Source organism: Oryzias melastigma, linkage group LG10 (assembly GCF_002922805.2).
Source record: "Oryzias melastigma strain HK-1 linkage group LG10, ASM292280v2, whole genome shotgun sequence".
Classification (NCBI taxonomy): domain Eukaryota; kingdom Metazoa; phylum Chordata; class Actinopteri; order Beloniformes; family Adrianichthyidae; genus Oryzias; species Oryzias melastigma.
The window spans coordinates 22619258-22639146 of record NC_050521.1 but is presented as its reverse complement, the minus strand read 5'-3'; the positions used below and the strand labels follow the sequence as shown (position 1 = coordinate 22639146).

At 40.0% G+C, this 19889-nt stretch overlaps 2 protein-coding genes across 3 annotated transcripts; both read right to left on the bottom strand.

The window, feature by feature from the left end:
- Nucleotides 1-276: 276 nt before the first annotated feature.
- On the bottom strand, nucleotides 277-3511 carry LOC112152998 (N-acetyllactosaminide beta-1,3-N-acetylglucosaminyltransferase 2). Its single transcript, XM_024282859.2, has 2 exons — nucleotides 3378-3511; nucleotides 277-1779 (listed from the first exon to the last, which is right to left on the bottom strand). Exon 2 carries the CDS (start codon nucleotides 1773-1775, stop codon nucleotides 405-407), a length of 1371 nt encoding a protein of 456 aa, XP_024138627.1. The 5' UTR covers nucleotides 1776-1779; nucleotides 3378-3511; the 3' UTR covers nucleotides 277-404.
- An 8491-nt stretch (nucleotides 3512-12002) lies between these two features.
- LOC112152999 (N-acetyllactosaminide beta-1,3-N-acetylglucosaminyltransferase 2) lies at nucleotides 12003-19341 on the bottom strand. Of its 2 annotated transcripts, none has more exons than XM_024282860.2 (3): nucleotides 19138-19341; nucleotides 14812-14883; nucleotides 12003-13985 (listed from the first exon to the last, which is right to left on the bottom strand). In XM_024282860.2, exon 3 carries the CDS (start codon nucleotides 13979-13981, stop codon nucleotides 12620-12622), a length of 1362 nt encoding a protein of 453 aa, XP_024138628.1. In that variant the 5' UTR covers nucleotides 13982-13985; nucleotides 14812-14883; nucleotides 19138-19341; the 3' UTR covers nucleotides 12003-12619. The 2 variants fall into 2 exon arrangements, with proteins under 2 accessions (XP_024138628.1, XP_036069759.1); XM_036213866.1 differs by lacking the exon at nucleotides 19138-19341 and adding an exon at nucleotides 15075-15093.
- Between the last annotated feature and the right edge of the window lie 548 nt (nucleotides 19342-19889).

The following is a 19889-nucleotide window of genomic DNA, read 5'->3' as shown; positions in this document are numbered from 1 at the left end:
TAAATATAGCTGGCTCAGACTGATTCAGCGATCACTGAGGAGGATGAAGAACAGTAAATGTAACAGGAGGAACAAAGGAAAACAAATGTAGTCATGTGCAGCTCTTTTTTTAGAGAACTTCCAGAACAGAATCTTTCTAAAAGAAAACAAGTCTTCATGTGTTTTCAGAAAGTGGATCTAATAAGGAAAAATCTGTACATTTCTAATCCACAAATGCATATTTGTGAAAAATGAAAACTACATTATTAATGCCTTCAATGCAGAATTTCTATTCATGAACTACATCTACCGTCTTTTTAGGAAAATACTTTCATATTAACGTTTGTGAGTCACAGTGTTGCAGATAAAATGATCAAGATTCAAGTCAGTGGTTTGTCATGCTGCCTCATGCGGGCTCAGAAACATTACAGAACACCCCGTGAGGGTTTCCCTGTGGCCCGCAGAGGAACGTCCCGACATTGCGTTCGGGTCTTTTTCAGGTCGGCCCACAGGCTGAGCAGCTCCTCTGGACTCCGTTTGTGGACCAACAGGATGGTGTGATACGAACAAGGTTTCTCAACTTCCTTTTTGGTGAAGTCAAAGGTGAGGAAGGCGGGGTGATGGACGGGGTGCGCGTTCAGGCGGCGCATGCACATCCCTACAAAGACGTCGTCGATGGGGTAGAGGTGGACGGTCTTAGATATGTGGTGCAAGCGTCGGGCCAGCTGTCCTGAATACACCACCCCTCCTCCGCCCGCGTAGCTGGGGTAGATGCCCTTGTAGAAGCTGTCCGGAATGAAATACTTGGAGGTCTTTGATCGGATCGGCATCGCATTTCCTATGACGTCTCCGACCATGAACTCCGTCATCCTCGCTTGAGGTTTCTTCAGCTCCTCGTGGAGGTAGGAGATGAGTTTGGGAGTGTTGACGAAGACGTCGTCGTCTCCCTTGAAGACGAAGAGAGTCTGACCGCAGCTGCGAGAGAACCAGCTCCAGAAGAGAACGTCCTTCAAGGTGAGGTTGAAAAAGGTGTCCTCAAAGTCCCACTGCAGGATGTCTCCGTAACGTCTGTTCTCCGCATGCAGCATGTCAGACAAATCCAGAGAGGAAAGCTGGGAGTTTTCCTTGCCGAGCAAGAACACCCTCCGGACGTATCCTCCTACTTCTTCTTCTTCGTTACTGCTGTTCTTCTGCCCCTGCACCCATCCCACCTGACCCCACGTCTGTCGGATGGCTTGTCGGTTCTTGATGTTCAGTTCTGACGACTTGATGGCGAACAGAATGAGAGGCGTCTGTTCCTCATGCTTTGCTTTGGCTCCACACGCTCCGTCTGGCTGGATCAGGATGGGGTACTTCCTTCTTTGCATGGATCTGGAATAATGCTGCATGTGCTCTGGTAGCTTCTCAAACTTGTCCTTCATGGAATCTATGCTTGCCAGTTTAGAGAAACTTTGGTCCAGAAAGGAGTCGTCCAAGTAGACCCTTTCGGATTCCGCCTTGGCTCGTGTTGGATACAGAATGGGGTTGAAGCTGAGGTCAACGGCCCTCTGGAGCTGGTTCCAAAAGGCCTTTTCTTTTTCCCAGAATGTGCCGGGGAGCGAGGCGTAGCTGCCGTTCGCGTTGGATCCCCGAGCCACAAAGAGAGGGCCGTTGTTGTGGTTTTTCATCTTCTCCACGGAGTCGTTCAACACCATGTACAAGGAGAAGGTGAGGTAGACGACCATCAGGAGCATGAACATGCATGGCGTGCAGACACAGATCAACACGTTACGCAGTCGACAGTAGATCCGGGCCATTCAGCTGAAAAACAAAAAAACTGTTTGTCAGGCCTTTAAAAAATGATATTTTAGTTAGACGTATCAGTTTCCGAACACCCTTGGAAAAGGCTGAAAAACACGATTTTTAGTAACAATGTTTGGTGAAAAAAAGTCATTTATGTTTAAAGATTATGACATTTCTGGACATAGTTTCTGCAAAGCGGCAGGAGTTCATTAGAAATTCCCCTCTGAGTTGTGGGTGGGAAATGAATGGACATTCAAACAAAATTCTAAGCCTAATTGTCTTTATATTTGTGTCCTCCATCATCAAACAACATAATAAAAAACATAATTTTCCTTGGAGAAGGTTTTCAAATGAGAAGAGTTGTGATGCAAGTTGATCTTTTAAGCATTCTTGAGGACTACATTTTTAAATGATTACAGAATAACTTAATTTCCAAAATATATACATATTTTTTTTGGAATGTCAACATCAAAAACTAATTTCCAGAATGAAGTTGTTGGTCTGGTTCCTCCTCTGATGTGTTTCCAGATAACTGCACGAGTCATGCACTGCTGAAGTGTGTTTGGATCATTTCCAAGAACAGTACTGGTCTTTTCCATCCCACAAATAATCAAATAAATAACCTCAAATGAAAATGTATTTTGAATATGATCAAAAACATCCAATTTTGAAACTACAAGCATTTTAAAAATATTTAAAACTCCCAGCCTACACATCCAAGTGTTAGTCTGTGTCTCCCGGCACAGAGACAGACTTGGGTCCAATTGTGGCTACATATTTGGAGACAAATACATTTGTTAACGTCTTCATTTTGCAGCTATCTGGCTCAAAAATCTACAGCTGCTATAAGCTGGCCAGAAAGGGCTCATGGGAAATTAGTGGAGGCTAACTTCCCACCTACAACTTAGAGGGGAAATTCTGCTGCCCTGCAGAAAATGTCTTAAAAAAACCACAGGCTTTTTGATTTGGGCTAAAAACTAAATAATTATTATTAAAAGACCAACAATTATAAAATCCTTTTTTTAATTAAATTTTCCAATTTGCAGAAAAAAAATTCAGAGTCAATGTCTGTTTTTATTTCCAGTAAGTGCAAAAAGGTGACATTTTCTATAGCAAATTCCGATTTTTTAATTCGTGATTTGTAGAGTAGCTCTTTCCAAACAAAAATACTAAAATATTTCACAGTTTATTGATAAGTAGCACACATCAGGTTTGTGATATTACATTTTCTAAGAGCATGAACTCGGCATCGAAGTTCTGCTGCATTTCTATGGTCAGAAAGATCAAAAGGGAAGAACTGAAGCACTGAAAACGATTGGGAAACACTCTTAGGAGTGGAAAAACGAGTCTCACGAGCATGCCACCTCAAATCCTCACTGTTTTTGCTGAAGTTTCAGGTTTTCAACATTCATGTCTGGACATTCTTTTGTTTACTGAAAATTATAAATAAATGGCGGTAAATGATACTCAAATCATTGAAATTACTAGTAAGGAAAATGTGTTTTTTAAATTAATTTTAAACAAAAAAAGTACTAAAGAGTAAAAAATATACATTTTTAAAAAGACTTAAAAAGAGTAGTTATATTATATTTGTAAAATCTCTCTTTTTAGCTTACCCGATTTCAACCGAGTCTTCTTTATTCACTGAACCTGTTTGTTGGTGCAGCAGATCCTCATCCCTGCAGAAAGGTGGTCCTCTGACTGAGGGAGAACCCGGTCTTCTGTCCGCGTGGTGAGTCAAGCCCGTTCTGGAAACCTGTAGGGCTGCTGCGGCTGTTTAGACTCGGTCTAGCAGCGGTGACGGGTGTGGGGTGTGTTCAGGAGGGATGCGCCCTCCAACAGTTACTCAATCAGCAAAAACACATTACGACACTGAAGGCAAAATGGGAAAAGTTTAAGAAAGAAAATAAAAATCTGTCTCTCTATACCTGCTTTTCTTTACAGAATCTTCACTGAAAAGCTCCCTTATCTCTGAGGAGCTAAACATAGACCAAGCTGAGTCAGCTCACACCTTTCCTAGAATCCATGACATTCTTTAACCTGACTTTTGCAAAATAAACAGAAAACTTTTATCCTGCACTTTATGTTCTCTGTTTGATCGGCTTTATACAACAGTGATGTTATAACCACAAAAAGGGCAAATACAGTTTCTTTATTGGTAATCCAACTACTATTTGACAGCTTTTCACACAATAGCTGGAGGGTATTTGTCATGCAGGATAGCAATGTGTGCCGTAGAAACCACAAACCTGTCGATCTGGCAGGTGAGCGGTTTTCAGCAAAGGCTTCGTTTCCCCAACTCAGCCCTCAACAAGGACTTTACTCAAGCGCTGGAGGACATTGTCAAATATCTGCTGTGTGTAGTTTATGTTTTGCGTTTTGGAGCCAACAAGCATATGTGATATTTGAGAGTTGCTAGGGTTAGGCTCCACCTTTTGACTAAAGAGAAATGCTAAAATATTTGACATAAAAAAGTTAAGCTTTAAATACATAAGTGTGTCCAAAGATTTATAATCTATTTTAATGGTTAAATCTAACACAATAGGCCTTTAGCTCCTATCGGTTGATTACACAAGTTAAAATAAAATAAAAAATTCTGCTTACTGAGTGGAAATTTTGCTTTGACTTATTAGGTGGAGGCACCCAATTCAAACTTATGTTCCAAAACATGTCAAAGGAGCTTTTGAATGTCTCGTTGGCTTCTGTTGAAGTGTGAAAAGAAGGAGTCACATGAAGTTAGAGAAACAATCACTCATACGATGAACAGAGCTTTCTGGAATGTTCACTATGATTTCAGATGTCACTGTGGTTTTTTGAATGAAGAAACTAATGACTGTGAAGGAGGATTAGACAAAGCCAGCGTGACGCCATCCATAGAAATGGTTTATTTCCAGGTTCACCCAAATAAAGTCAATTCAGTTCAGTGTGACATCACAAATGTCTTCTGGCTACAACCAAATAAATAATGCGGATACCGCTATTTTGGCGGCAAGCGACATCAGTAAGCAGCGATTGGTCTAGTCAGTCATTTCTATGGCAACCACTCCAGCCAATTAGGAGTGAGCTTGCTGGAAGTCCACATGCCTACCACCTGAAAACGAGCTACACGACACATGTCAATCAAACAGCTCAAATGTTGGATGTGGGGGACAACAGCGACTTTTTTTGAGACATTTGATTGGCCAGTTTATAACTTACAGAAAAGAAGATATTTTTAAAAAATAATTTTAAAAAAAGGTAGCAGAGCAGGAATGGTTATTCTGACCAATAGAATGACTGAGTAATAGCTGTTTATTCTCAATAAAAGTCTATAGCTGTGTCAGAATTCACACTATAATCTCTAACTAACTTTTTTAGCTGCAAATCGTCACCAATTTCACAAAGTGAAATCGCCAATGTAGTTGCCATCAATGCACAGTGAGTTTTTGCAAACACTTCTGGGAAATTCCCATGACACTTGGTTTTGGACTTGCAGACTTGGACAGGACTAGAACATGGTGAACGTAGTGAAGATATTCGGACAAAGCCTATGAGAGTTTGCCTTTTTGGAGCCAGTGGCTACTTCCTGTTTGGGACGTGAAGGGGAGTCAGTCCAGTTCTCTTTTACAACCAATGAGCGAAACACAAAAAAATGATAAAAATGTAAAATTAAAGGCAGGACTGCAAACTAAAAGTACATAAATTTGTCAGTTAAATTTCATCTTAATATTTAAATGGAATCTATGCCTCAACACGAGTCCCCATCATCATATGACCTGCTATTTCTCTCAACAGTAACATAAAATATGTTCGGTTTGTACATCCTTTTCAGAGTGACATCACTGTTAAAGAAGCTTTTTTGGGCATCATTCTTGTGGCTCATTGACAGTCAAGAATACGTGTCCGCACACACATTCCTCACGGCTGAATGACGACATTTCTAGAGCCTGAACTCCGTTTTAGCCTTCCTTCTTTCTTGTTCCAGTCATTCTAACTGACATTTGATGCATAAATGTACCAACATACCAAATCCTCAGATATACGATCCAACATTTGAGAAGAACATGCAGCTGGGTTGCAAAAAAAAGCCTAAACCGTCACCCCCCACAGATACCACAGAGGTTTCTGCTGAATCTTTTCAGTCTTTCACCAGTTCCACTTTGCTGCAATGCATTCTGGTTTTACAAGTTAGTAAAATTCACTCATTATCATCTTCTGCTGTTATACTATCTTTTCCATCCTGCATTTTCTTGCCATAATTACAATGTTCAGTAAAGTGAGTAACTGGTTAAGAATTTTTTTTGTCATTCCATCAAGCGTTGTATAAAATCTGACTCGCGGGAGGGAATTTCTGGTACGTCCACTTCTGGAATATTTGGAATTAGGCGACACATGCGGAAACACGGGCTGCACGGTGGCGCAAGTGGTTAGCGCTCTCGCCTCACAGCGAGAAGGCCCCGGTTCGAATCCCGACTGGGACCTTTCTGTGTGGAGTTTGCATGTTCTCCCCGTGCATGCGTGGGTTTTCACCGGGGACTCCGGCTTCCTCCCACCGTCCAAAAACATGCTTCATAGGTTGATTGGTGACTCTAAATTGCCCCTAGGTGTGAATGTGAGAGTGAATGGGTGTGTGATTGAGGCCCTGAGACAGACTGGCGACCTGTCCAGGGTGTACCCCGCCTTCGCCCATCAGTAGCCGGGATAGGCTCCGGCACCCCCGCGACCCCGAAAGGGACAAAGCGGTCAAGAAGATGGATGGATGGATGGATGGATGCGGAAACACTCCAGGAAGCTGCTGGTAAACATTGTGAGCAAATAGGGTAACCCAAAGCACTTTGCTGTAACTTCATCTGAAAACACAATTCGTTCTGTCTTGTACTTTAATACAGTTATTAAACGTAGTTGTGAACATGTTGAGCATTTCTTTCTTGTAGTTTTAGATCTGTGCAGGTTTGATGGAAGCCTGTGAAGTAGCTGCCTTGAGGTCATCTATATTGTTGGTTTTGTTAATCATTTTGACAAATGCTGCCGGCATCTCCGTACAGCTCATCAGGAGATAGAAGCACAAGGAGCTCAAGAGTTTTCTGATGGATTGATTGTAGACTTCAGAAAACTCTTTGGATCAACATCAGGAAATGACGGAATGACCCCGAAACTTCACGCTGGACTTCAACAAAGGCGGACTCTGTCTGTGCTTCTCCACTCTTCCCCCAGATAACATTGATTTCCAAACAAAATTAATTTACTTGTTGTAAAGATGTACTTTTTAAAGTTGGAGTCTTCAATCTTAAAAAATAAAAGATTCATTCAGACCGAATTCTTTCTGGCTAAAATCGTTACGATTAATGGATTCAATTCAAAATATTTGTGTTTCCTGTATGTATCGGTGCAATTATATCCATCTATGATTAGGAACCATCATAATATACAGAAAATTAAGCCTTTTCTCGTCTCTAGAGATAATCTTAACATTATTTAGCAGTTTAAGATAAGATGTGATTGGAAGTTTTCTACTTGGAAACAAGTTTTATAGAAAAGCCGACCAAAAATTTTGCTCAGTATTTCAAATCTGTGCTTTCACACAAAGCCTCAACTAGAATATTCATATGCTGGTCTATATTAGTGCTAAATAAGTAACTTTTTAAAATTGCAATCATTTTATTTATTTGGCCAGAAAGCTACAGCGAAAAGGTAGAAGAGCCTCACAAGGTTCTGGAGTCTCCTGCTCCAGACCCATGCTTGAAACCATTGAGCAACAGTTCTGTTCTGGTCTGATCTTTTTTTAAAACTTGCCCCATGTGCAAATCCTGTAGCATGATGCTACCACCCCCATGCTTCACAGAGGGGATGGTGTTCTTGGGATGTTACTCCTCATTCTTGTGAGTTAAATTGACACAGAAAGTTCTATTTTAGTCTCATCTGATCACATGACTTTCTCCCATGATTCCTCTGGATCATCCAAATGGTCAAACTCAAGACATGTGCTGGTGTAAACAGGGAGAACCCTCCATGCCATACATTATTTCAAACTATAACGTCTGTGTTTCAACAGTAACCATAGAAACGGTGGTCCCAGCTCTTTTCAGGACCAGCTTCTCCCGTGTAGTATTGGGCTGATTCCTCACCTTTCTTAGGATCATTGAGACCCCAAGAGGTGAGATCTTGCAGTCCGAGGGAGATTGACAGTCATGTTTAGCTTCTTCCATTTTCTAATAATTACTCCAACACTGGATCTTTTCCAGCCTTGTGGAGGTCTACACATTTGTCTCTGGTGTCTTTGGACAGCTCTTTGGACTTGGCCATATTAGGTGTCTTTATGCAGCTAACAGGGGCTTCTACTTTGGGATAATAAGTGGAGGTGGAGTATTTAAAGTTGAACCAAGATGTCTTCAAAGAGATGTTCAAATACCTGCAGCAGTAGCATACAAATAAACTCCTCCATGAGTTCTAAGTGGGAGAACTTGCAAAATCACACACTGTTTAATACGTATTTGCCTCACTGTATAATACTTTTTGAAAGTTTTTCTTTTTTAGAAACAAATTATTTTGTGATACAGCTTAAAGTCAAACCATAACAGGATTCATCCCTTTGATTTCTTGATAAGAGGCTTTTTCTGAAGACAAAAGCAACTGCAGCCAAATGGAACCAAGCTAGAAGGAAGGAGAGCTGAGGGATGAGGAAAAGGTCAGAGAGAACAGAGAGGAAGAAGAGGATGCTGTGAAACAGGAAGTACTAAAGATCAGAGAGGAAGAAGAGTAGAAAAGCAGTTGTTCATTTAGAGGAGTTTAAGAGAGGTAGCAGGTGCAGAGGTAAGGAATATTCATATTATGTCTATTCACTTTTTCTCACAATATGACGCCATATCATATAAAGGAGAGATCACTAGAGCTAAAGAAACAATTTTCAAATCAGACAGCACAGGTCAGCAGGTCATGTGATATCCATCTGATATCCGCCTTGTTTATAACCAGCAGACCAGAACCTTGTGAGACAAAACACACATTTAGCAAACACAAGAGCGCTTGCGGATCCATTCTTCTTGGGAGATTCCATCGACATTCATCACCAGCTGATGAATTATTGTGTGCTTAACCAAATCTGTCAGACATAAGAAAAGAATGATGATCACACTGGACCCATTCTCTCTGATCTCACCCATAAGAAACGAAGCGTCCTCAACCCAACCTTAAATAGGTCAGGGGTAAAAGGAGAAAATAGCCTCCGAACAGCAGATTCAAATAATACAATAATTGAAATCCTAATATCAACACACGTCCTGCGCTCTGTTGGGGAACAATGGGAAACACACAGAACAACTGTAGAAACAAAGTGTGTACAAAGTACAAAGAAAATTCTTCAAGCACACAATAGATTTCTATGGACTAACCCCATCAATTTATTATTAACAGTCATATCTAAATTAAAAAGTAAACAAAAAACTCTGAGCTTACCTTAAATTAATTTGTTTATTCATTTGTTTAACCAGAAAATAAGAATTAAAAAAAGAAAAAAAAGAGTTTATAAAATAAAGTTTGAATCTTTTTTTTAAGCCTGCCAAGCTGTCAATCAAAAAGAAATTTAATTAAAACACTGACTTAAAAAAAAGCATCTCACTAAATACAGTCTAACATAAAGCTTAATCGGGTAGAATGTCACTCTTTTAATTTGTTTTAGGTCTTTTACAGCTAATAATCAAATAAATCTGCCAATAGAACAAGATTGAAATCCAATATAAAATGTATTTCCTTATAATCTCATTATAAACAGTTTGTATCCAGAACATGCACTTAAGATTGTTTTATCAGGTAAGAAGTAAATTTGGCTAAAGTTAATCAAAGATTCCTAAGAGTTTGAGTTTTTAAATCAGTAACTGGATCTCAGATCAAACTGTCTTGAACTGTGGGGTCACCCAGGGCTCCATGTTGGGGCTTCTTTTGTTTAAATTGTTCAGGCTTTCCCATATAAGCTGTGATGTTTCATTGTATAGTTATGCAGGCGATGTTCCAATTTACATTACTGTACAATTACAGCTGGTGAATATAGACCCACTCTGTCACTGCACTGTTAGAGTTTTAATATATATATATATATATATATATATATATATATATATATATATATAAAGGTCTTGGGCCACGAAGCCCCCCCCCCAAAAGATGCTGGACAGGATGCTGACAGAGACAAAGATCCCCCAATCAAAAAGAAAAGCCACCAATCACATGCTCCTTGTCCACGCCCATTATCAAACTTCATTGTGCTTCATTACCAAACAAACCAAGTTTATATTAGTTGAACCACAATGCGAGCGTCGCGCTGTAATGCCATTGAAATGAAGCATGGACAGGCATGAATAAATAAATAAACGCAATGAAAGAGGGATTCTGACTACATCACTGATCTCCACCTGTATGGAAAGCAGCAGTTTTTAACTCGTTACAGAATCCTGAGAATCAGAGGCCATCGCAGCTACCGTTAGGCAAAGATGGGGTACACCTTGGATATGTCACCAGTTCATCACAGGGTTTCACACTTTCATTCATACTCAAGGACAATTTATAATCATCCATAAATCTAGTTTTTTGACTGTAGAAACCAGAGTGTCCAGAGAAAATCCACACAGAAGAACACACAAACGCTATAGAGAAAAGATCCAGAAAGGGTCTTCTCACTGTGAGGGGAGAGTGCCAACGGCTGACCAGCCCTCAGTCTCGACTCTCCAACTCTCCTCCCTCTGGCCTTTGATTAAAATAAATAATCAAAGGCGTATAGTCGAAACCCTGCAGAGAGAGTTGACAGTCTGCTCTCTGGACTGGTCTTTTCAGGACCTGAACATGGCGTTCTGCTTGAACTGCCGCTATTTGGGTCCGGACTAAAACTAGGACTAGAACCATCATTTCCGACCCATCCTCGGGTCAATTTCTGTGACATCTGATCACTCAGAATAAGCTCTAAAATAGCTCTTCTAATGTTTTTATCTAGTTTCAAATGGTTCCCAGTGGTCTTTTAATTAGGATTTTGCTATTTTTAGTCAAAATAAAAATCTTTTTTAGGACATAATTTCTGCAATGGGGCAGAAATTCACCTCAGAGTTGTGGGGAGGACTATTAGCACGGTAGTAACCCTCTGCTGATATCCCATCATCCCTACAGGTTTACAAACTCTCCTGCTAGCTTACAGCCCCTCACAACCCAAAGCCAACACTAGCTGTGCAACAAAAACAACAAGTAACATTGGAACTATGCAGCCGTAAAACTTTGAGCCAGATACCAGATCAGATAAATACGTAAAGGGATCTATTTTGACCTGCCCATTTAACTGAGAGCTTTTCAAATGTTTTTTTTCTGCTCCTGATCCTACATTATTTAAAAAAGAAATACCCAGGAATGCAGTTTTAAGCAGCTTCATGCACCTGAAACAGTCTTTATGGTGATAACAAACATCCACTCTGCCGTTTAAAAATACAATTCCCGATGTTTTGTCCACTTGTTTTGTCCTGAAGAGTGAAAGATCGTCCCAGCTTAATCACCCATCAGACAAGATTCTGAACTCGTTTGTCAAAGACAATAGAAAGTTTCAGTCCGTTTTTACATTTAAAATAAGAAGTAAGCTCGACACAATGGCTCTTTCACCCTTCCCTGCATCTCTTTTACATTGATTATTTGAATTTAGTTTGAATTCTAATGTCTGTTTTTTTTAGAGATTTGTGTCCAACAGACCCTCATGAGGAACCAGGAGATTCAGCTCAGCTTCACTGCCCCCTAGTGTTCACTGAAAGTATGACTGTCAGTAAAAAGGGTTTGGTGAACAAAGAAACACTCGTGAAGAATAAACACAGACTGGACAAATACATTTAAGTGTCTTAAAGTTAAACTTATTATCACAAAATAAAAATAAAAAACAACTTATCATTTCTTCTTTAAAAAAATTAATTTGATTAAAAATTGGTTCAGCTCGCTTTTACCGTTATCGACTACTTATAACATATATGGTTTGAGTGTACAATGCATTCAAATGTATGCACTCACACATGCTCCCTCCAGAACTAAATGGTAGTCATAGTAGTTAAAGAAATCCATCTTCAGAAGTCAATAATTCATGATGAAATGACGTTACATAACTAATTATATAACCAATTAGAAGATTTTTTTCTTGTGAAATTAATTACATTCTTTTTTTCTTCTTCAGTTTTAAATAATTTGAATAAAGAAAATTATTGCTCTTAAATGTTTTGTCATTTTATTCAAAATTTTCAAATAATGCATTTATTTATAAAAGTGGACCCGATGATAGTCTTCACATTGGTAAAGACAAAAGGGGATCCTTAAATAAACAAATATAATAAATTGCCTTGACATTTGCACGCACATATTTGTTTCATTATTGTCTTTTATTCTTATAAGCCTCGACACACCTCGATATGATGGCCGCCTTCAATTTTGTTTTACTTCCTTTATGATGACGATAAAGCATTCCATTTCTATTAAATAAAAATCTGAACAAACTATAAATAAATTGTTTTATTTTTTTTCATAAACTTTATCTGTAAAAGGAGCATGAAGTCAATTATTTTTACTATCTGAAAATTCTGAAGCATTTTGACCAAAGAGCAGATAAGAACAATAAAAAAAAAGTAAAAATTCAACCACTAATTTACAAGAGTATATACATTAATAAACATGGATGAGCTGCAGTGCAGTTTTTGTAAACTAAGACTTAAAAAGTTCCAGTTTTCAACTATAGGTGGCGTCATTTTCTCCATTCGCTGTTCATGCAGATGTAGTTCCAGGTTGGATGTAGGAGATAAAAACCGTCAGGATTTAATCCCTTAGAGTTCTACAGGATGGCTACCACGTGACCACAAGGTCGCCATGGTTCCACTTAGGGTTTCTTTGTAACCGGGGCCCGCAGAGGAACGTCCCGACACTGCGTCCGGGTCCTGTTCAACTCGGCCCACATCTCCAGCAGCTGCTCCGGGCCTCTTTTGTGGACCAGCAGAACGGTGTGGTCGGTGCACGGCTCCTCTTTTTCAGTGCTTGGGAAGTCAAAGGTGAGGAAGGCGGGGTGATGGACGGGGTGCGCGTTCAGGCGGCGCATGCACATCCCTACAAAGACGTCGTCGATGGGGTAGAGGTGGACGGTCTTAGATATGTGGTGCAAGCGTCGGGCCAGCTGGCCTGAATACACCACCCCACCTCCGCCCGCGTAGCTGGGGTAGATGCCCTTGTAGAAGCTGTCCGGAATGAAATATTTGGAGGTCTTTGATCGGATCGGCATCGCATCTCCTATGACGTCTCCAACCATGAACTCCTTCATCCTCGCTTGCGGTTTCTTCAGCTCCTCGTGGAGGTAGGAGATGAGTTTGGGAGTGTTGACGAAGACGTCGTCGTCTCCCTTGAAGACGAAGAGAGTCTGACCGCAGTTGCGAGAGAACCAGCTCCAGAAGAGAACGTCCTTCAAGGTGAGGTTGAAAAAGGCGTCTTCAAAGTCCCACTGCAGGATGTCTCCGTAACGTCTGTTCTCCGCATGCAGCAAGTGAGACAAGTCCGTTCCCAGGAATTGAGAGTTTTCCTTGCCGAGCAAGAACACCCTCCGGACGTATCCTCCTACTTCTTCTTCGTTACTGCTGTTCTTCTGCCCCTGCACCCATCCCACCTGACCCCACGTCTGTCGGATGGCTTGTCGGTTCTTGATGTTCAGTTCTGACGACTTGATGGCGAACAGAATGAGAGGCGTCCGTTCCTCATGTTTCGCTTTGGCTCCACACGCTCCGTTTGGCTGGATCAGGATGGGGTAGCTCCTCCTCTGCATGTGACTGACGTATCTCTGCATGGCTGGCGGAAGCTCCTCACGTTTCTTCTTCATGTGATCCATCCTGATTGCTTCAAAGAAACTTTTCCTGAGTAAGGAATCATCCAAGTGGACTGTCACCGATCGATTCCGGCTCTTCGTGTTTAGGATGGGGTTGAAGTGACCGTCCACGCCCCTCTGGAGCTGGTTCCAGTAGGCGCTGCTTTGGTGCTCCCAGAAAGTGGTGGGAACCACAGGGAGGCTCACGTTCTTTCGACTTTCGGGGAGCACAGAGCGAGGGTTGTACGTTACCAGAACTCTGGGAAGTGAGGAAACCCTGTTTAGGCTTAAACTTATGGTGATAGCAGCGTAGGTGAAGAGCAGCAGCAGACAGCAGAAGGGCGTGCACACACAGATCAGCAGGTTACGCAGTCCACAGTAGTGCCTGGCCATTTAGCTGAAACAGAGTTAAGAAACCAAAAATCATCTTTTTAAACTTCTAAACAAAAATGATAAAGTTTTGGAGGAGTATTTTAAATTTAAATAAACAATAAGGACTTCAATTTACAAATTAATGAGAGTTCAACGTCACAGTGACCCTGTGGTAGAGTGTCTGCCCTGAGACTAGGAGGTTCAAATCCACAGTCGACTCTCAAAATGCTTGACGCTCGACCTTAAGGGGTTGAACCACCAAATGGTTCCCAAGTGCAGCCGTGTCTGCGGCGCACCACTCCCCACAGGATGAGTCAAACGTGGAGAGAACAAATTTCACACACCTCAGTGTGTAACAGCTAATTATACTCTAAGAATAATAGTTCGCACAGATCACGCAGTTTGAGTGAAAGATGTTTTTCTGGGAACTCTAACGTTTGTGAAAAATCAGGATCAAACAAGAAAAGAAAAAGGTCAAAAGTTGGGCTTCAACTTGTACTTCTAAACCTGAATTTCCGTTGGAAATGAAACTAAAACCTTACTTTTGAGACATGTGGTTGCAGATACAAACAGAAACCCTGAAACAGCCTGTGGGCTTACCCACAAAAGCCGTTACTTTCACAATACCACGTTTTACAGACTCTAGCTGTCAAATCGGAGCATTTTTTTCATCGCACTTAATGATATATTAATTTTGTCACTTCATCGTAGCAGCAACAGAAAAGTTTATGAGGTAGACGTTGAACATTTGAGGCAGAAGGTGAAGAAAATGCTCAATTTTCTGACCCAATGGACCCAAACATCTAAAAAATGTTCTATTAAACCAACGAAAGTGAATTTTTTTTCCTTACCTGAGTGTCTTTTTTGACTTGATCCTTGTTTACAGGTGCAGTAGTCCTTGTTGACGCCTTCCGTCCGATCCCCTGACAGAGAAACAAATCATGTTCTGTTCACAAAGGTGTTTAAAAGTTACAAGGTGGAGGAACTCGCTGCAGGTGTGGAAACTGGTCAGGAGGGACACACCCACTGACAGACAGCCTGGTGATTGAAATTCAATTCAGCTGAAATCTAAATCTGTCACCCTATAATTCACACGCTGGGTTTGAAACCTTACCAAACTTTGAGAATTATTGATTCCAAATTAATTCTTAAATTCCTTTCAGTCAAGATGGTTCCACAGCAGAAAAACTGTCCTGGGAGTATTTTTTAAATAATAGTCGAGTATTTTGCAGAGTTTTTGGCGTAATTTCCTCACACTGAGCAAGAAATGCAACGTTATGATGTCAGTGTAGAAAGAGCAGCAAAAGAGGAGGAGCCAATCAGAGAGGAATGCAGAGGCTTTTAACAGATTCCAATGGAGAGCAAAAAGCTGCAGGGGGGTTGGGGGGGTCACTGTCCGAAAAAGCAACAAACTGAGAAAGAAAAAAAAAAAAAACGATGATTGATGAATTTCATAAACTTATACACTGCATTTTTTGTCAAAGAAATTAATATAGAAAAAAGAGAAATTAACTTCTAAGAAAGTAATGGGGTTATGCTGCCCCCTAGTGGCCTAAGCAACCAATGGTTTCTAGAAATGTGATTTGATATTTAAAGTCTATACCTGATCCTTACACAAATCACAGGGCTGGAAAATGTCTTTTTGATAACACATAATAATAATAATAATAATTTAGACTGGTCTGACTTCACATTTTTGTCTGTTTCAAAAACTATAGGACAAAAAAAACTACATTTCTATGAATGTTTAAAATGATTACGGTACTTTATAAAAATGTTATCGAGTGGAAGCAGAGACACTGCAAGGATAAAAATCCTGCAGACTTGGAGCAGAAAGGAACATTTTTGTGCATTTTAAATAGATACAAATACTTTTTTTTTATTTCTGTTTTTACTGTCTTGGACGCTTTGCACAACCAAAAATGACCCAAAAATTGTAAAATTAGTTTTAAAAGCCCAGAAGAAATTGTCTTTTGGGTTCTCCTGGGATAAGTAAATGAATACTTGAAATGCTTCCCAAGAGATATTATAAAATCTTATATTGGCCAGGATAAAATAATGGATACTTTCAGTCCTGCAGAAGCTAAAGTCTTATGTAGAGGGTGACTTCTATTTTTGAGTATTGCCTCCATCCTGGTCTTCTTTCACATCCTCCAGAGACAGCAGCATTGATGGTATAAGAGAACTGAACTGGACGAGTTTGATGTCACACATAGAAAATAATAATAAATTAACTTCTGTTAAGCACACAGGTATGCAGCTAATCATCTTCCTGAACTTCTTGTTACTCATTATCTGCATCAGGGGAATTCAGTCAATCAGAACATGGAAACACCTGAGTCAGCTAATCAGCAAGTGAGGGGGAAAGGGAGCGCTGGAAAACAGGTGAGGTGTTAGGTCTCCCTAAAGCTCTGATTTAGACAATAGAAGATAAATAGTCCTATTTTTCCCCAACAATTAAGACGCAAATGGAGGCAAATCATACCGAGAATAGAACGATTTAGCAACTTTTATTGTGAAATCTCTGTTACTTTACAGAAGTCATTTTAAAGGTCCCATGAGGACAGCAGGAGCGCTCAGACTTCTGAAGCTACATTCACACCCGGTGTGACATGTATCAGTGTATGGTGTTCACACTGCACAAGCAGGGAGGGGCGTCTTCTTTTTCTACTGTTTACTCGCGCATGTCCGCCACCTACAGTTTGAAGAGGCTTGTTACGAAACGTTGAAGTGGTGGAAATCTCACAAATCTTGCTCCAGACTTTTTCTTTCAAATTAAAACTCAATAACAATCTCTATTCATTCTTAGTTATCTTTATTTAGTTCTCTATGCTTCTGTTTGGTGCAGTGCAATTCATGTGTTGTCCCTCTTCCCATTCCCTTCCGATTTCAAATTCCAGAGGGCTCGCCTGTGCTCCTGTTCTTGGTTGTGGACCACGCCTCTGGCTGGTCTTGGCTGCAGACCTCAACTTCTTCCCAGCTGTCCCCCAATTCTCAATTGTTCATGTTGAATTTTCAAGAATTAGAAGCTCCTCACTACCAAATCCAAGTCCCTGATTGGTCCTTGTTTTCCTTTCAACGTGTGATCAATGGCTGCCCGTTTTTGTACATGGAGCCCCAAAACTCGTGTAGCTACATGTAATGTTTTAAACATGAAAGCCCAAAATGCATATTTTTGTGCACCTACATAGACTTTTCGCCTTTTAACCCAAGCATAATATCAGATAAATTTAAAAAAAAAACAGTTTTTAGAGGTAAAACAGACTGACAATTGTCACGTTTTAATTGCAGGTCCATGTCCCGCCACAATAAGAGTTCGAGTCCCTTTAAAGTCCCACTCTAATCATTTTTTGAGCTATTGTAAAAGCGTTCCCAGGGTTCTTTTTATTATGATTATGTTGTTTTTACTCCTTCATATCGCTAGTCCTCACGTACACCCGAGAATGCGAGGGCCAGAAGAGGCGGAGCAAGACAGGAAGCTTGTGGTTGCCACAGCAACTGCTACAGGAAATCATTCTAGCCTCACACCATAGACTGTTGAACTTTTTATCCTTGTGGCAGAGATAAGCTGCATGACTGCTGCTGATTTCTGTTGTAACTTCTCACATTTTCTTTTTTTTTCCCCATGTACAGACTAAAGCCTCTATACTGCTGCTGGGGGGTTGGGATCAGAAAAGTATTTTATCTTCAATTTTAGACAGAAGTGCAACAAATACAAATAAAACTGCACAGTTTTATTTTTAATCTTTACAGTCTGTATTGATTGATTAACCTTTTCTTGCTTTTGAAGAGATTCTGTCGCAGGAGTCAAAGTTCTTCATAAGAACCAGCATTGAAAAACTTTTGTTAAATCCATAACATCTGAACTTTTAAACTGCTCTGCTCCATTCTGATGCATCAACTTGCAGACAAATGGATCCATTAAAGTCTTTGTTTTCCTCGCCCGAGCTATCATCTAGTTTGAAAGTGTTCAGCTGGATTGCACCAATATTGCTATTGTCACCATTTTTGCTGCACTGGTCACTTTAGCTTGGAGTTGTCATGGTAACAGGTTAAAACAAATGGATGATGGGGAGTTGAAGTAGGCTTACTCCAAGCCAACGGTCGCACCCAAAACTCAGAGACAACTCTGCTGCCTCTCTGGAAAAACTATTGTCATGGAAAACAATTCAAGTTTTTTGCTTTTCGCTAAAATTAGCATAATTATGATTAAAAGGCCTTTGAGAACGCTTTGACAGTAGATTAAAAGAGGATTAGAGAGGGGGTTTAAACTTCATTTGAACCCAATTTTTTACTTTGCATTTTGTCTGTTATTATTAGATATTTTTATATTATTATATTTCTGTTTATGATGTCTTTTTCATTTTATTCGTTCAAACTAAATTACAATAATCATCACATTTACACATTTAAATTCTCTAGACTGTAAATACTGGATCCCCCTCCTCACCGACAGAACAAGTGCCGGAGAGAGGACGGTCCTAAAATCTTCAAAGACCCCTAAAGGTCTCTTTTGCATAATCCAGGTTAATGCAAAAACACACAAATGTGTTCAAAGCTCACGATAGAAAACAGAAAAATACTGTCAGTTTGTAACAGATAATGACTCAGAGCTACGTGACGAGTCCATACACAGAGTGTCCAGTTTCAGAGAAGTTGATTTAACTCAAGTCTGACCTGAACTTTTCATTCTAAACAAAAAAAAAAGAAAAGCTTTCATGAGTGGAGATCAGATTAAATCAGGCAACAGGTTGATATGATGCTTAAATAATAATAAATTAAAGAGAAAAAAAGAAAGTGATATGCAGGCAGGTGATGCTGATCAAGTAAACTCTTTATATCATTTAAAAAAATACTAATATTTACATGATTTTTAAGTGTAGCAGATCATTTAGCTTCAGTGTGAGGTGCACCACAAATAACCAAAAAACAAAAATTAGTTCAGGTTTCAGCAAAATAAAAGCCTTACAAAACAAAAAAGTAGTACTAGAGTATAAGAAGTATATAGATCATCTGACTTCCTGAAAAAACACAAATGATTACAATAACTTCCTCAAAAAAGACACTATACAACACCAGAATCCAACAGCCTCAAGCCCCTCCTTGTGCACACCTGGTCTGATCCATCCAGATTATAATCACACTTTTACTGTGTGGGTGGGGGCTGTTGTCCTCACCTGTGCGGGTCAGTGTCTGGGGAAGTGGTGCCGGTTTTCCCCTGCGGCGCGGTGGAGGTGCAGGTGTTGCTCTGCAGCCAACTGTCCCACTCAGCAGAGCTCTCCCTCTCCAGTGAGCTCAGGTGATCAGCGGCCCTGGGTTCACCTGAGCATGACACACCTGGGGGGCGGGGCCAGCGATGGACGAGAAGGCATCACGTTTGTGCCTCAGGAAATAAGTCAGGATGTTAAATTGATCAAAATGTTGAAATTCTGATTTTTGTTTATTTTGGTTACAAATTCTGATGACATTCAGGAAATTATTAGGATTTATTTTTAGGTGGTTTTATTCCACTTATGTTAAAAATGTTAACACTTTTTCTGTTAGCATCAAGCTAACATCAGTGAAGGAAAAAGTTTTATGGCCCTCACAAGATAAGGTTTGGGGACCTCTGATAAAGTAAATAAAAACCTTTAAAAAAACAAGAATCTGAATAGTTAGTGTGCTGGTTAAATGGATCTGTTCTGACTAATAATACATTTGAGCTTTGTAACAGGAAAGACAACTTTTCTGAAAACAAATACTGTAAGAAATAAAATAACACATTTTTGGCTGCACAAAACCAATAACGAAGCTGTAAAGCTTGATGTTTTGAATGTCATTTAAACCAGTTACATATCTAATGAGCACTTTTGCTTTTCATTTCCTGCTTTAGTTGCAACCCAAAAGTTTTGCCTTGAAGGGATGAAAAAAAATAACATGCAAATATCTG